The 18,400-nt window shown below is 39.5% G+C and overlaps 1 protein-coding gene across 1 annotated transcript in view; it reads right to left on the bottom strand.

Annotated features, from left to right (window-relative positions):
- The window catches only part of arhgap15 (Rho GTPase activating protein 15), a 741,895-nt gene that overhangs the window by 197,266 nt on the left and 526,229 nt on the right, over positions 1-18,400 (bottom strand). Inside the window, exon 12 of the mRNA XM_043694095.2 lies at positions 9,794-9,871. Within this exon, the coding sequence (XP_043550030.1) occupies positions 9,794-9,871 (78 nt within the window). The remainder of the gene's footprint in view (positions 1-9,793; positions 9,872-18,400) is intronic.

The raw sequence follows: 18,400 nt of genomic DNA, 5'->3' as shown, positions 1-18,400 counted from the left end.
CCAGGACCGCAAGAGGGTGAATTATCTATTGCCCTCTAACAGTATATGGAGTACTCTTTAATCAATGCATTATGTTCCTGTGAATGCGAGTTAGCATTGCCATTGAAGAAGACTGTCGCTCAGGAGGTTGAGCGTCAAGCATCTCCATCAAGTGCTCCAAATGCAATTAATATCTGTTACTTCATTTCAGCGACAAGGGTAGCAGTGTTGGCTACACTGCTGTGTTCCTGGTGGTCACACATCTGCCAGAGTTCAGATATAAACCATAAGGAGCCTCTTCACTCTATATCTCATGCACCATCACCACTGACTTTACATCACAACCAGGAGAACATACTTAGATGATAGCTTTTAATCAAAGACTTAACGGATGAGCATACAACAACACAACCGCAAAGGTCTTTGGAGTTGATCCATTTTTCTAGCTAAGCCTGACCTGTCTATCCTTGTTATCTTTACAGTCAGTGTGGCCATCTTTTTGGGTAGGCTTGTTTGTCTAATGAGGCTTCATTACATTTCATGTAGTCATGTGCAATATGCATTAAATGACAAAAATGCATATTGCACATGACTACAATTTCTCTTGAGCTGGCGGACAGGGTGAGGTTTCAGCCCTTGCTGTGTTCATACAATGAGATGGTTTGATTCTCTTCGTGCCACATTAGTGAAGAAGTTCACCTGAGCTTGGAGGAAGAAGTTTACCCTGGCAGGTACATGCCCTGTGAATATACAGTTTGTGAACAGATGAATTTGTCATTTTGGTTGAGAGGACAGTGCTAGGAAACATAATTTTAGGAGGTTAATGTGTTCATGAGACTTGAAAACTCACTGATCACTGCAACATCAATTATGGCTGGGAAGGTCATCCCACCTGAAACATTCTGAGAATTGATTGAAAGATTTAAGCCACCATTAAAAGACATGGGTTACAGTCATGTCAGATAAAATATAGTAAAATACAGAAAAAATATTCAGAATCAGGACCATTTCCAGTTTTAATACAGATGAACAGAGGGACATTCACCAATTAATTTATAGAAAGTGGACTTGTCATTTAAACATATAGCTTCATGCCTCCATTTAATAGCATTAGCCCCAGGAAACTGTGTGTCATAGTTTCACAAAGCCCAGCAATTTAAACAAAGTGAGAAGAGCTTCATGGGTAAATGTTGTTATAGCATGGTTGTGGTTCAGGAAGAATGGTCAAGTTGTTACAAGCTTTACTCGACGCTTACCCTACAAGTGGGTCCCCAGAACTCATGTGATTCATGACTATAATCTAGAACCCTGGACTACTATTGGATCATAGCACCTATGATCTGTGGCGCTACCTCTTAATGCAGCCTTACTGCCTGCCCCAATACACATACTTGTTCTCCTGCTTTGTCCCTGTGAAACAGACTTCCAGGCTGACAGTTCCTAAAGTTGTCTGGCCATCACGGGACCAGAAACTCACAGGGGAAAAAAAGATTAAAGCAGCCTTGCAGTTAAATTCTGCAAGACATTCAGTTAATCTGTTTCCATGCATAACTTGCCTTGGGGCTAAGAAGCAGGCCTTTGAGTTGTGAGGCCACTGTAATCTAGGCTGAATCTTCATTCAGTATTAAGAGATTGTTGAGTGTTGTCTCTTCCATTGGACATTAAATGCAGATAAAAACCATCTATTGAGATGGATGTAACATATTTTCTAGTTTCCTAACAGTATTTATCCCAGGGTACCAATGTGCGTTAGCTCACGACCTGCCTGATACGTTGTTTGTAACAACTTGTTCTTTGCAAATTGTTTTGTAGGTTCTCCCAACATTGTTATTACTTTCTGATGACTTGTACTGAATGAACTGCAAAAATTTCAAAGACTGAGGAACATTGGGTTTGTCTTCTTTTAACAGGTAATTAAAAGGACACTTTGGTCTTTTGAGGACACTTACTAGGAGCCACCTGTCTTATGCCAGCTGCTTGAATTTGTTCATTGCAAGTCATGTGTGGATTTAAGGCTGTCAGGAGTTATGGACATTTGATATTGATGGGGTTCAGTTGCTGTGTTGCCTGCTCAAAGAAGTCACACAGCTCATCCTCGTTCACCTGCTTTGAAATATCTTCTGGGAATTCAGAGTCAGAGCTGGAAACAGAGACATCTCTCCTGAGTAATGATTTGGAGATGCCGGTGTTGGACTGGGGTGTACAAAGTTAAAAATCACACAACACCAGGTTATAGTCTAACGGGTTTATTTGGAAGCACACTAGCTTTCGGAGTGTGCTTCCAATTAAACCTGTTGGACTATAACCTGGTGTTGTGTGATTTTTAACACCTGAGTAAAGTGTTTCTGAGGAAATCCCAAAGACAATTGCACATGTCTAACGACACCGTCTGTGTCTAATGATAACTGTTTACATGAACCAAGATGCCAGACCATAAGCCATCTGGAACATTTCATATCTTATCCCATTTTTCCTCATGAACTGAGAATTATTTGCTGCAAGATTTTCTTAAGGTTTATCTCTGTAGACAATTTTAAAATAAAGTTAATTAGACTTTATCGTGTATGTATTTTGTTTAGAAATTCCAAATTGTGTTAATTAACTTTGTATCATTTTGAAGAAGACTTGTCCAAGGACTTCTCACATACATTCAGGACACCACCCATGCCCTCCACCTCCTCCATGATTTTCGTTTCCCCCGCCCCCAACGCCTCATCTTCACCATGGACATCCAGTCCCTATACATGTCGACCTACCGTGGTGAAGGGCTTCAAGCCTTCTGTTTTTCCCTCTCCCGCCAACTGAACTAGTACCCCTCCACCGACACACTTATTTGACTGGTGGAACTGGTCCTCACTCTCAATAACTTATCCTTTGAATCCTCCCACTTCCTTCAGACCAAAGGGATAGCTGCATGGGCCCTAGCTATGCCTGCCTCTTCATCAGGTATGTGGAGTGGTCAATCTTCTGTAGTTCCCCTGGCAATATCCCCACCTTTTCCTCTACGACATTGATGACTGTAGCAGTGCCACCTCATGCTCCCACGAGGAGGTTGAACAGTTCATCAACTTCACAAGCACCTTCCACCCTGACCTAAGTTCACCTGGACCATCTTGGCACCTCTCTCCCCTTCCTGGACATCTCCGTTTCATCTCCAGCGACCCACTCAACATGGACATCTACAACAAACCCACCAACTCCCACAGCTACCTGAACTACACCTCATCTTGTAAAATGCTATCCCTTACTTTCAATTCCTCGGGCATATCTGCTTCCATAGAGCAATTCTATTATAGGACATTAGATGGCCTCCTATTTCAAGGACTGCAATTTGCCCTCCCATGTGGTCAACAATGCCCATCAATGCATATCCTCCACTTTCCACACCTCTGCCTTTGAATCCCACCCCTCCAACTGCAACAAGGACAGAACCCCTATGGTCTTCACTTACCACCCTACTAATCTCCAGATACAGCTCATTATCTTCCACCATTGCTGCCACCTACAATCAGACTCACCACCAGAAATATATTTCCCTCCCCAACCCTATCTGCATTCTGCAGAGACCATTCCCTCTGTGACTCCCTTGTTAGGTCCACGCTGCCCATTAACCTACCCTTCACACCTGGCACTTCCCCCTGCTGTTGCACTTCTCCTTTTACTTCCATCCAAGCCCCCAAAGGATCCTTCCACATCTGGCTTAGATTTTCCTGGACATCCAAACACCTCATCTACTGTGTCCGTTGTTCTCGATGTGGTCTCCTCTACATTGTGGAACTCGTGGAACGATTCAGGGAACATCTCTGGGACAACATGCACCAAACAAACCCACTGCCCTGTGGCGACCACTTCAACTCCCAATCCCACTCCGCCAAGGATATGCAAGTCCTGGGCTGCCCCACCATCAAATCCAAGCAATTCAAAGACTGGAGGAAGAACGCCTCAACTTCCACCTTGGGACCCCCCCCGAATCACATGGCATCAACATCAACTTCACCAGTTTCCTTATCTCTCCTCCCCCACATCATCCCAGATCCAACCCTCCATGTGGTCAACAATGGCACCGCTGAACTGTCCATCCTGTCCATCTTCCTTCCCACTTATCTGTTCTATCCTCCCCTCCGACCCCCCCACCTGCATCTACCTATCACCGTCCTTGTGACCTCACCCCCAACCCCACCCTCCTATTGATCTCTCATCCCACGTTCCTGATAAAGGGCTTATGCCTGAAACATCAACTCTCCTGACCTGCTGTATTTTTCCCGCGCCACACTTTTCAACACTGATCTCCAGCATCTGCAGTCCTCACTTCCTCTCAGTTGTTTTATAATATGTCAATAGCTTTGTTGTTTATCTCAGAAACCTGTTCAGTAGATTTGTGTTCTAGATCACATAAACTGGTATATGTAATTGGCCATATTAATAGCTGGGGTAAAGCATTTTTAAATAAATGTATGTTGCAATAAGAGTAGTAGACCTAGAGAAAGATAGTGCAAAGCTCATGATTTCAATCATAACAAAATTGTCTAATGCATTTCCCTGCAGAACAACTGTGCCTATAGATCAAAGGGGATGAATTGGCAATGAAGTGAGGCATTCTAAGGATGTGAAAGACTCTTCATGAATACAAGGTCTTTCTCTATACCCTATTCAAATTTAATCTGAATTAAAAAGCCCATATCGTGTCATTTCTGCACAGTGGGAAAGTTGGGTCCTATAAAAACCACAGAGGCAAAGGCTTTTAAAATACACAATGTAAGAATTATATTGAGCATCAACTGGAAGACTAAGAGATAAACAGTGAGATACAGAGAAGGAATGAAATATGTGTACGTAATAGAATATGTTAGAGCAGTAAGGGCATAATGCATACACCATATTAATTAAGATCAATGCCCTGAAAAGAAATGGATAAATGCCAACTAAAAAAAATTAAAAGCGATACAGACAATGGGCTGAATTTTTCTCTTGACCACTGGGTGAAAGAACTTCTGGGGCCCAACTTATCGTTGTTTTGGCATCAGATTTTAATGATAGCCAATCAGTGTCCAGGGAGCATGGTCTCCATCCAACTGAAGATAATGTGTGGGTTTCTGAAACTGGAAGGCCAGCATTAGCACATTGGTGGCCATGGCCGGTGAATTCGACTGGGCTTTTGCTTGGTATGGAAGAATGCCTGTGCCCACACTCTCCAGCCTGTTGCCATGGGACAGTCTTCATCCTTTGGGTGTTCCTTGGCTGGAGGGAATGCACAAGTTCCTTGAATTTTTTTTGAGTACATTTCATATGCCAGTTAGTTAACCTAGAACTTTATCTGCTGTTGAAGGATGAGTAGATGTTATCCCCTTCCATCATCCAAAGGAAATGACTTGACAACCCAAGGCACTATAATTTAATTTTCTTCACATAGCTCATTCTGCCTCTGAGGGGAACAGAAAATTATGGCCAAATTGTAGTGTTAGGCAAGTAGGAAAGCCACCAAATGTATGGCTCATGAATATTGTTAGACCAGATCAAATACATGCTCCACTTCCTTCTTTTCCATGGCAAACTTGTGGTAGTAAATTTAGAAACAACTTGACACATATAATTTCTTAGACAACTGTGAATTAATTCTGTGATCCAACATCCTTAATCTAGATAGTACTGTCAGGATTGCTTGCAACAAGTAGTAATGACTTGTAAGAAACATACAAGGAAATACCATTTGAACCATCACATCTACCCCGTTCAACCACTGTTCAGCCAGGTATATCATCTATCCACCTATTTAAAGTAATAAAATCTCCTGGCAGAAACAAAAGCTTCAGAAAAGCCTTGGCCAATATTTGACAAAAAGGAAATTTTCTCTCTGCGTTCTAAGTTAGCGTGCCAGCTTTGCAAGAGACTGTTGATTCTTCAACAGTTACCTTGTAAGGCATCTTCTTTTAACTGGACACAGCCTCTATCAGAAATTTTAATTGCAGTGAATTGTTAAAATGTGGAATCCATTGCATGAAATGCGAAAGATTCAGTCGTCCAATACAATAGCCACCGTGTCTCATAGCAAATTATTCGTGTGTGGAAATAAATGCACAAAATTGATGGAAAACTGTTGAACTGCACCTCCTTCAATCCAAAACCAATGTCACGCTGACCTCAATCATTGAGCTTCAGTACGCAAATAATGCTTGTGCATGCACTCACTCAGAAACTAAGCTATAGGTCATTGTTGACTCCTTCTCCAAAGTAAATGAGAAAATAGACCTTTCATTAATAACCCTTTAAACTAAAATTCTCTTCCAGTTCCCAAAAAAACAATGCCTGTTTCCATTGATTAGGTTCAATAGCAAGATCCGGGAAATATTTATCATTTTCAGTGTCTTGATAGCTTCATGGCAGAGGCAGACAAAGACAACAACATTTTGAATTTCATCCAATTGCCAGCATTCTTTGGACAACTGAGGAAAAGTGTATGTGAGGGACAGGATGTCAAACCTGAGAATCAGATCATTGTTTATCAGCAGCAATGATCCCTGTGCTGTTATATGCTTTGGACACTTGGACCTACAAAGCCCTAGAGAGGCACCGTAAGACCAAAAGATGTTGGAGCCAAAGTAGGCCATTTGGCCCAGTGATTCTGCTCCACCATTCAATGAGACCATAGTTGACCTGCCTTTTCCTCATAACCCTTGATTTTCCTACTGATTAATCATTTGTCTATATTAGCCTTGAAAATACTCCCTTGGAAGCCATCTGTCATAATGAACTCTGCAGATTCACTGCTCTCAGAGTAGAAATGCCTCTGTTTTAAATGGGTATCATTGGTGTGTTCACCATATCTTCCCAGCTTGATGGCACGAGCAGTAGTCTAATCGCAATGTTTTCTCTCAAACCATACATTCAGAATCACGGTAGTCATCTGTCAAAACCAGGTCTGCTGAGTGCGCCATGTTATTCATATGCCTGAAATCAGTCTGCCAAAGCAACTGTACTACTTGCTGAACTCAGTGCTGGAAGGAGACTCGCAGGATGACATTGGAAATGCTTTAGGGGTGCTTTGAAAGTGTTCCTGATCTTTGCCAACTCATGGGAGATTTGGCACCAAATGCATCAAGGAACTTCATTTAGAGTGTGCAACAATACAATCTAGTCATCAAACAAAGATTGCACAAACCTCTAGCCACCTCATCTGCCTGACTACTTCAGCACCACCTTCCTCACATGTAACAGAGTCTGCAGATTATACATTGGATGAATTAACTATTTCAGAGCTCACTGAGGGATCACCAAAGAAGAAGGAAGGGGAATTGAAAACACTGTCCAATTTGTCTAAAGAACTGCCACAGGCATGCTGTGTCAATTGGCTTTCTCTGTGCTTTTTGATTTAATGGCATAAATCTAGTTGCACTATTGAAGGACTACTGGGAAATCATATTGACAATAAGGTTGGTGAGTTATTTCAAAGTATCATTACTCTGAAAAGACATACTTTCCAACATCTAACTTCATTTTTCATCAATGTACATTGTATTCAAATCCCCTAGTTCTTTCATGATTATTCATCTCAAATAACATACACAACTGTGCAGAATCGAATCTGCTCACTTTTAAAAAATGTTAGTTACATAGTCTTTCAGGTAAGGGATTTGGTATGCTCAGTTGGCTCAATGGGTGGTTTGTAAAATATAGTGATCCAACAGTGTAGGTTCAATTCCTGCATTGGCTAAGTTTACCACAAAGGATTCTCCTCACCAATGTCTCCCCTTGCCTGAGGTGTAGTGACCCGTAAGTTAAACTACCACCCATCATCTCTCTCATGAGAGACCATCCCTGTGGTCTTACAATACTATGGCAATTTTAGCTTTATAAATGAAAATAAACCTAATTCCTTGAAATTGAACTAATGACTCACACGATATATCCTAACATGATATCATTTTAGTTATTTTCTTTGTACTTTCTCCAAATCTTCGAAGATAAAATTCAATAAATATTTGAAGAAGTTGAAAATACAGGAAGTTAAAGAGAACTCAGGGCAGTTTAGTTCTGTATTAATTCAACAGTGCTCTTGACACTTTGAGCTGCAAGAATCTGTGATTCTACAATATGTTCGGTGGTGATCATTATGGCAGAAATGTTGAATTGCTGTAATCTCCTCATCTAATAAAGTCAAATTAGGCATCTTGGTTGAGCACTATGCCACCTTACACAGTGGCAAATAAGTCAATAAGTCACTTCATTGTGAAAGTAAGTATCACATTCAATCACTGTATAATGTAGCAAAATATCAATGTGCTGGATTGTGTCTTATTGAATAGATTGTAATTCCTTTGTTTAAGCAATGGTTTGTCTGTAGGATCAGCACTGGCATGGACCAGATGGGCTGAGTGGCATGTTTCTGTATTATAAATATTGTATAATACCATGTAACTAAACTTCTATGCACAGTATTCTGGATTGAAAATCCATGATTGACATAAACAATTCCAAATTGGATGAAGTGCTCAAACAATTTATCCAAATCTTGAACATTTAAGATGAATTATCTGATGAACTATGCAATCATTTTTTTTTATTATCTTAAATATAGCTTTCAATCCCATCTGTTGGGAAAGATACAAAGAACCAGGCAATTCAATGCTGCAGTGGAATCTGATGCATGTTCTGCTTATACACCTTTTTTGTGACAAATATTACACTGTATACTCCTCAGAAATTGATGTACAATTTTTAAAATCCATTTCAAAATGGACCTTACTGGTCATAGAGAAGTGACATGTGGAGCTCCATGTTTAGGAAATTACAGCACCTCACTCTGGAATGCACTTGAGAAAAGAGCAGTAGAAATGGATTGAAGAGTTACTTTCAAAAGGGATTGGACAAATGTTTGAACTGAAAAAATTTTCAGGGTGAGGAAAGAGCGGTGAATTGGGAAAATTGGATGGTTTTAAAGACCAATGTTGTCCTACATTGTATCATTCTATGATACCCTATGATGTAATTGTATTAGGTCCAGACAATTTTTATTTGTTCCAAATAATGTCAAACAAAGTGCTACATGAAGCTCAATGTCTGCATTAAGTAATCAAGTCAGAGTAAGTGATGAGTTCTAGCAGATCGGTGCTTTACACTAAATACTTTAAATTTACTTTTCCTGACGTAACAAACAATTTGACTTATTTTGTTTTCCATACTCTCTTGTTTACTGGAATTAAAATGTCAGTTATCTTTCACAAGAAATAACTGTAGAAATGGCAGAAGGACAAATCCACATGGTACATTCAAGTTTCCAAATATGGACTCATGCAGGTATGGGAATAAATTTTTAAAAATCAGTATTGTACTGATCCAACTACACTCCAGTTGGGAAAGGCCAACTGTTCAAAATCTGGTGATTTGGTTATTTGCTGTGCGACCCAAGTTTCAAGTTTTAAGCATTTTTCAAATGTTCAAAAATAATGTGGATGCATGTGCATGACAATTTGAATGAGAGCAACAGCAAGATTTGAAAAACAAACATTGTGTATTCAGGAGATGATTCTGTTCAAACAAGGATTGAATACACAATCATGTGGAATCCACATTAAGAAGTGGACAGCTATAAAGATTCAATTAGCACACAGCACTTTGTCTCAATGTTCGAATGGATATATAATCTCAGACGGAAATAAAATATCATTTTGAAGTTTGAAACAGTTTTGAAACCATTTATAATGATTAAATTCAACACACTCTCTGCAGCTGGAGAAATGTCAAAGAAGCAAGTCTTCCCATTTCCATTTAGACAAGATGATGAAAATAAAGTTGCACGTATGCATTAGGCAGTACTCACCATGGTCCACTACAAATCGTAATTTCTGTATTGTAGCCAGATTGCCGCTCACTCTGTAAATGCCATCAGCATCCAAACCTGACAAAACAAGCATTAATCTATGATTAAATTAAAATTTTACAATATTTTCTCCTATACAGTCCTTGAACTTTAGGCCTTATTAGAGCAATTATGTCTGCGCAACCTTGCTGGCTGACACTACATATACAATTCGAGTAGTTCACTCGTCTGTAAACGCATATCTCATCATCTGTTTACACCAGATCAGTCTCAAAATATTAATTTTACCTGACCAAAATCTTTGGGCTTCTAAAGCATTATTTTCCATTATTTGGGAGCATAAACATAAACTCAAAATATATTTGAAACTGAACCCTTTAAAATTCAAGAGGTAATTTATTATTATAACCTAATTCATGATACTAGTGAGGCATTATAAAATTACCTTGGTTACCTGTTCCTGGTTGCGTCATGAATGTATGTGGTAAAGCTATTTTGTGAACCATTGGTATGCTCATGATATACATTTGCCATTATTAAAAATAAAGGATTTATATTTTCAGTTTATAATTGCTAAGCATTAACCAACTAACATTTAAGACACAGAAATTCCCTGGACCCATGTGGTCTGTGACTTGCATGGTAAATCATTCTGTTCCCATTGCAAACCTACTCCAACATTTGCTGGAACATAACTTGAATATATTGGAGAATCAGAGAAATTATAAGGAGGGCAGCCAATGGTTTATACCATCTGCATCAAGAAACTAATTAAGCAGCTCAATATTGGCATGACCTGAATTATAGAATTCAGAATTTTAAACTCTCTCACTGCTGAATTTGGGCACATAGAGAATTTTCTTTGAGTTATGGACATGTTCAATTGGTGTATTTCCTTTTCAAGAACATCTTTAGATGAGTTTTGGGAGAAAAGATGTTTTCCTCACTGTTTACAGTTTTCTAAATAAATGTTATGGATTTGGTGATTTGGAGATGTCTTACATCATTGATACCTGAGTCAGACTGTTAGGTGCTGTCATGTGCTGGAAGTGTTCAGACAGTGAGGATCAAAACTGGCTCTCAGAGTCTCGAGCTGGGCAAAAGATCATGCATGTACAATCACTGAATTTATTGCAAGCGTTTGGAGACAGGCTTTGTTGGAAAACATTTTACAAAAAAATGCTTGAATGTTATCCTGAAAATTGGTGACATAACATTACCAGTATACCAATGGCATCAGTCTATTCAGGTTTTCAGACTTACTTGACGACAATATCAATCCCATCATGATGCATAGTGAAGAAGCTAATGCTTTCAGATTAGAAATAAAAATATAAATTGCTGGAAAAGCTCAGCAGGTCTTGCAGCAGCTGTGGAGCGAAATCAGAGATAACGTTTCAGGTCTAATGATCCTTCTTCAGTACTGAGCATTCAGTTCTAAAGAAGGGCCACTGGACCCAAAACGTTAACTCTTCTTTCTCTCCATAGATGCTGCCAGATCTGCTGAGTTTTTTTCTGATTTTGTTTCTGATTTCCACTTTGCACAGTTTTGTTTTTGTTTATTTTCAATTTAGATTGGGGGGGGGGGGGGGGGGGGGGGGGGGTTGATATAAAAATGACCTTGTTTTGATTATTGATAGTTTCTCAAAATGGTGCCCTTCTTTTTATCCATGATTTTGTTTGGAAACAGGAGAAGTAACTAAGAAGACAAAGAGCTTTTTGGTATATATCAACACACTGAAGTGTTTCAAAGTGTCATTGTGTACAGGGACTCAAGAACTCTCCCAAGTACATATTTTAACCCAAGGAATAAGGATATATTCCAAGGACATCTGTCACATCTGAGTGTTGGAAGTACTAGGACTGTGAAAAGAACATAAGTAGAAGTGTCAAATCGTGTCAGTCAGCATTACGACTAAGAAACCGTTGCAAGCATCTGTATTAGATCTGAGAATTGAACAGTTTTGTGACTAAATATTTTCATCGCCAACTGTGAAAATAGGAAGTAATTAAGCAGTTGAATTAAGATCAAAGTATAATTTAATGAAGATTAATTGAAGGAACAAAAACATCAATCAGATTTTATGTTAGAAAATAGGTGCTTTTTTACTTTGTTTTGATTTCTGGTGTTCATGTCTTCAGTTTCTCATTTTACTACATGCAGTTTTTTTTTAGTTCAGAGGTCATTGAGTTAATATATTCCTTTCACTGATGTGTACAATCTTTTGAAATATAATTACACAGGAAAACATTAATTATTTAACAGCTCAACTTTAGAATGTAGGTCTGTGTTGATTAGTGAGTTAAATGAAGATCTTAAGTGACATAAATTTTTAATGTTAGTGCCTAAATCTGGAAGTTGTGTGCAGCATATGTTGTGAATTCTTGAAAGTTAAAATGTTGACTTCCCATCACTTTTGTTAAATATGCTTTGTGTACCATAATAAATTGAATGCGTACTTTTTTAAAAATGCTGCAAGTAACAACTAACATCCTCGTGCTGTATACAGACAAACAGATGATTAAATACTCACATTATAGTTCATAGTATTAGGATATTGCTTGATCTCAATGCCCATTCACAATCATGCTGTTATTTGGAAGGTTTGGAAAACAGAATGTATGCCTCTCCAAATAGGGAGGGAAAATCAGTGAGAAATTGGCAGAAAAGTCATCCCTGGGCTCCTCTAGCATGTCTCTTTATTGTTGATACAGGGCTGGTAATTCTGGTGATTTGGGAGTAGTCAGTATGCCTGCCCACTCAATCACATAAGTATGGGAGAATCAAGGGAACTCTGGAGAAACAGTGAGATTTGATGCTTTACACAAAAACATCATGCTTGAAAGTGTTTTACAAGCCGTAACATGGCAATGATTTCACAAATCCCAGAAACAAAGATTTGCAGAAGTATTTGAAATCATCAGTTTTATAAAGACCTGTGTTATCTATAAGTTTCTTCTGGGTATATCTCTAGCTGTAAAAATGCTTTCAGCAGAAAGCTATTTCCTTTTCTTAACTGCACTTATAAATTTTTTTCTGTGCTCTGACTCTTTTTATTTGGTGGGCCTCTTTACAGGACTTCCAAAAATTACCATTGAACTTTATATTATTTGATTTAATATTGTCACATGTACTGAGATACAATAAACAGTATTATTTTGCATGCTAACCAGACCATTCATACCTTACAATAAGTACATCATGTGAAAAGAACAGAATGCAGAATATAGCGTTATAGCTACAGAAGAAGTGCAGAGAAAGATTAACTTCAATAAATGAGAGGTCCATTCATAATTCTGATAACAGGAGGGAAGAAGCTGTTCTTAAATCTACTGATATGTGTTTTCAAACTTTTGTATCTTCTGCCAGATGGAAAAGGTTGAAAGAGAGTATAGCTGGGGTGGGAGGAGTCATTGATTCTGTTGGCTGCTGTCCTGAGGCAGCAGGAAATATTCCTGGAGTCAATGGATGAAAGGTTGGTTTTCATGATGCATTGGGCTGCATTCAGAACCCTCTGTAATTCCTTGTGGTTTTGCCAGAGCAGTTGCAATACCAAGCTGTGATGTATATGAATAGGAAGCCTTCTATGGTGCATCTATAAAAATTGGTAAGAGTCATTGTGGACATGCTGAATTTCCTTAGCCTTCTGGGGAAGCAGAGGCATTGGCATGCTTCCTTGGCTGTCGAGGTGGCCAGACTAGGATAGTAATATTGGTAATATTTATTCCTTGGAACTTGAAGCTCATGACCACCTCCACCTCAGGACCATTGATATAGACAGGGACGTGGTATCTAATTGATATAGTAATCGTACCTAACTGATATATCCAAAATCAAGAGGGGAGGTGATGGCCTAGTGGTATTATTTTTGGATTACTATTCCAGAGACTCAGGAATATACCAGGGACCTAGGTTCAAATCCTGCCATAACAGCTATGGAATTTGAGTTCAATAACAAATCTGTAATTTAGATTTTTCTTGATGTCCATGAAACCAAAACAATACAATATAATTTTATTGTCATGTGTACTCCATTGTAGGAGTACAGTAAAAAACTTTTACAATGTCTGCCTTCTTATGGTGACAGCTTAGGCACAAGTACCTATGTAGAATTCTTGGATTCAGCAGAGGAATAAAAATAGTTGCATTACTTACAGAGTTGAAAAATAGTTTAAAATAGGACAACATTAAAGAGTTGACATTGCAGTAAGGTACGGAATTTCAAATAGACATAAACCATTGCCAATTGTTAGGAAAAGCCCACCTGGTTCACTCTTTAGGGAAGAAAACTGATGTCCTTACTTGGTCTGGCCTACATGTGATTTCAGACCCAAAGCAATATGGTTGACTCTTAAATACCCTCTGGGCAATTAGGGATGGGCAATAAATACTGGTCTAGCCAGTGACACCTTTACTCCATGAATGGAAGAAAAGAAATTGGAGTAAGTTTGAAGGTGCTCCAGAGAAGTGTATTCAAATATAAAATCAATGCCAAATCTAAGGCTGCTAAGGGCGCTATTAGTTAATAGCCTGTGTGATTGGTTGCGCAGTAATGGAGGAGAGACACTTTGCATGAAGCCTATGTCTCCGAGCTAGCTTTAGTGCTGACATGTAAACCGAAGCTGCATGGAGCAGAATCACTATTCTGAGTGACGTAGCAGCTAGTCACCATGGAAAGAATTGCATAGAAGCAGAATGAGAGCACTGCATCCCTTGTCTGTGATTGAAACGGCTGACTATGGGAAATGGTGTATCGTGTTGAGAGTGAATGGCAACTCAAAGAAATGAAGATTCCACTGCTTTGCACAGGGTCAGCACCTCCATAGCAGGTTATCTGGGTGTATCCGGGAATACACTGTTAGGAAAATTTACCTGTCCTGTCATTGTTTGCCTGCATGGGCACAAATATCTGCCATCCTGTGACCTAGGGTCTGACAGTCCCACCTAACAAGGCTAATTGGGAAGACGGTGCTGCTGGATGCAGTTGACAAACTGACAGCATGAAGGAATTGATATAGAGTCGTGGGGTCAAAGAGTTGTACAGCACGGAAACAGACTCTTCGGTCCAACTCGACCATGCCGACCAGATATCCTAAGTTAATCTAGTCCCATTTGCCAGTATTTGGTCTATACCCCTCCACATGGGCGGCACGGTGGCACAGTGGTTAGCACTGCTGCCTCACAGTGCCAGAGACCGGGGTTCAATTCCCGCCTTGGGCGAGTGTCTGTGTGGAGTTTGCACATTCTCCCAGTGTCTGCGTGGGTTTCCTCCGGGTGCTCTGGTTTCCTCCCACAGTCCAAAGATGTGTAGGTCAGGTGAATTGGCCATGCTAAATTGCCCGCAGTGTTAGGTGTAGGGGAATGGGTCTGGGTGGGTTGCTCTTCAGAGGGTTGGTGCTCACTTGTTGGGCTGAAGGGCCTGTTTTCACACTGTAAGTAATCTAATCAAATGTACACTCTTCCTATTCATATACCCATCCAGATGCCTTTTTAATTGTAATAATTGTTATAATTTATAACTTCCTCTGGCAGGTCATTCCATACAGGTACCCCCTCTGTGTGAAAAAGTTGCCCCTTAGGGTCCTTTTAATCTTTTCCCTCTCATCATAACTCTATGCCCTCTAGTTTTGAACTCCCCCCCAACTCCAGGGAAAAGACCTTGGATATTTACCCTAATCATGCCCCTCATGATTTTATAAACATTTATTAAGGTTACTCTTCAGCCTCCAATGCTCCAGCCCCAGCCTATTCAGCCTCTCCCTATAGCTCAAACTCTCCAATCCTGGCAACCTCCTTGTAAATCTTTTCTGAACTCTTTTAAGTTTCTTTCCTACAGCACAGAGTTCAGAATTGCATGCAATATCTCAAAAGTGACCTAACCAATGTCCTGTACAGCTGCAACATGACCTCCCAAATCCACTTTATCAATGCACTGACCAATAAATGCAAGCATACCAATGCCTTCTTCACTATCCTCTCTAATTGTGACTCCACTTTCAAGGAACAATGAACCTGCACTCTAAGGTCTCTTTGTCAGCAACACTTCCCAGCAGATTTCCATGAAGCATATAAGTCCTGCCTTGATTTGCTTTTCCAAAATGTAGCACCTCATATTTGTCTAAATTAAACTTCATTTGCCACTCCTTAGCCCACTGGCCCTTCTATTCTCTGAGGTAATCTTCTTCACTGTCCATTACACCTCCAATTTTGTTGTCAATTGCAAATTTACTAACCATATCTTCTATGTTCACATCCAAATCATTTATATAAATGACGAAAAACAGTGGACCCAACACTGATCATTGTGGCAAACAACTGCTCACAGGCCTCCAGTCTGAAAAGCAACCCTCCACCACCACCCTCTGTCTTCTGCCTTTGAGCCAGTTCTGTATCCTAATAGCTAATTTCCCCTGTATTCCATATGATCTAACCTTGCTAACCAGTCTACCATGAACTTTGTCAAATGCCTTACTGAAGTCCATATAATCACATCCACCACTGCGACCTCATCAATTTTCTTTATTACTTCTTCAAAAGAGTAAATCAAATTTGTTGCTGCTGTTCTAGACTTTAAATGGTTTATTGGAAAGAATCAACCATATGGTGCACAAGATCCTTATTGCTGGTTTATGGGAAGATGATTCTAGTGGGTCCACATGACCAAAGTTGATGGGAACAGTGCTGCAAATGTCCTGGTGAAATGCACTATTTTGTTGAACATCAATCCTGGGTTGAGTGTGAGCTGCTGTTGGATAAGGATCAGTGGCTAAATCCTTGAAGAAGGAAAGTATAGTTCTATCTCAAGAAGATTAATCTCGAAGGACTTTGGAGCTGAACTTGGTGCTAAATAGTCTGAGTGGTTCCTCAATAAATCTATAGTTTTATTTTGTGTGTATCAGCTGTTTTATGTGTAAGTTGTGACATGTGTTGATCATGATTTGCCTGTTAATTAATATCAATTCTGTATTTGATTGTCAAAGTAAACCTATAAAAGGTTTTTGAAATCTTGTCCATTTGTCTATCATTGGAGTCATTAAGTAACATTCAGTAATAGCACCAAATTCACTGTAATGTATCTCATCATGTTTTTCATTAAAATTGCAAACATTAATAATTTAAATTGCTATTAGTTAATGGCCGAATGGTGAAGCTTGAGATCCCACATTTCTATTGGGTTTCAGGCCCCATTAAGAATCAGCTCTGGCACCAACAGTAGATGATGAGGCTATGTTGGGTTATGATTTCAAAGACATTTTGGGTAGAAAAGCAGTGATCAAAGGAGGTGAAAGAGAGGGAAAGCAGGGCCCATGTTCTTTAAATATCATGTTAGGAGCAACACTGCTACCCTCTCTACATTCATGTGATGAAATTTCAAATTCCTGTCCTTCTAGTAGTAGGCAGCCCTAAGGCATTGATTTGCTGGGTAATGAACAGATATCAGTACAAACCAATCTTGCAGTGGAGGCATAAAAATGATACTAAGTAGCAGATTTGCAACTGACAGGTAACCTGGATTGGGGAATTCTTTGACCTGGAATTTAAAGAGTCTAGAATCATGCCATTTTCACTCTGGGAAGGTGGGTAGCAAGACAGAGTACCATTCAATGACGATAGAAGCAATTCCTAGTTGGTAAAGGATGTTGGTGAGTACTGAGATAGGCTAGTTAAAGGCCAACCTTGGATCTCTGGGTCCTTGTCCCAGTTATAACAAAAGTGTTTAGGACCTCTAGCCTTTATCCCTCACACCACTCACTCTACCCTGCCAAAATCCTCTTTGCAACTCAATGTCAACTCACATCCTCCACCTTTAGCCTCTCATAACCTTCTTTCTATCTCAGTGTGAACTTACTCCCCATGTTCTATGCTCTCCAAGCAATGCAATGTAAACTTCCATGTCATTCGTAAACCTTTCAACCTCTGATTTGAAATATTCAATTAACCTACTCTTAACAGCTTTTGAAGAAAATATTTTCAATTTTCCAAGCAAAGTTCAGAGAGGAACTGAAAAAATGCAATAATATCAACAGACTGTAAAAGAAAGTACTGGCAGACAACATAAGAGGAAGTCCAGAAATCTTCTATAGGGGTAAATAGTAAAAAGGGAGGCAGAGGGCATGGCATAGTTACAGTGATCAGATAAGCCATGATCGCATTGAATGGCAAAACAGACTTGAAGGCTGAATAGCCTACTCTTGTTCTTCTGTTCCTAAATACTAAATTACTACACCATCAATCTTTATCGAGGTAAACAAATCACACGAAAACAGAAGAACCAACAGTGTAAGTAGAAATTAATAGGTATGATCTGATAGCCACGATCGAGACATGGCTGTTTGCAGAATTACTCAGTCTTGAATTTCGAAGGGGACAAGATACGTAGCAATGAGAGGAAATGAGAAGAAGGTGGAAGGGGGGCCCTGCTAGTTAGTGATAATATTAGGACAATAGAGAGGATGGCTGAAATTCAGGAAATCAAGATGTGGAAACAATTTCGGTAGAAATGAGAAATAGTGAAAGCAAGAAGGCACTTGTGGGTATGCTATAAAGGCAATAACCATGTGGGTGGAACATATAGGAAGAAAAAGAGAGCTTGTTTGGCAGGCATG

The sequence above is a fragment of the Chiloscyllium plagiosum genome, unplaced genomic scaffold (genome assembly GCF_037043375.1).
Source record: "Chiloscyllium plagiosum isolate Xiang-an unplaced genomic scaffold, Cpla_swu_hap1 HiC_scaffold_7, whole genome shotgun sequence".
Lineage (NCBI taxonomy): Eukaryota > Metazoa > Chordata > Chondrichthyes > Orectolobiformes > Hemiscylliidae > Chiloscyllium > Chiloscyllium plagiosum.
This window is presented reverse-complemented; position numbering and strand designations above follow the sequence as displayed.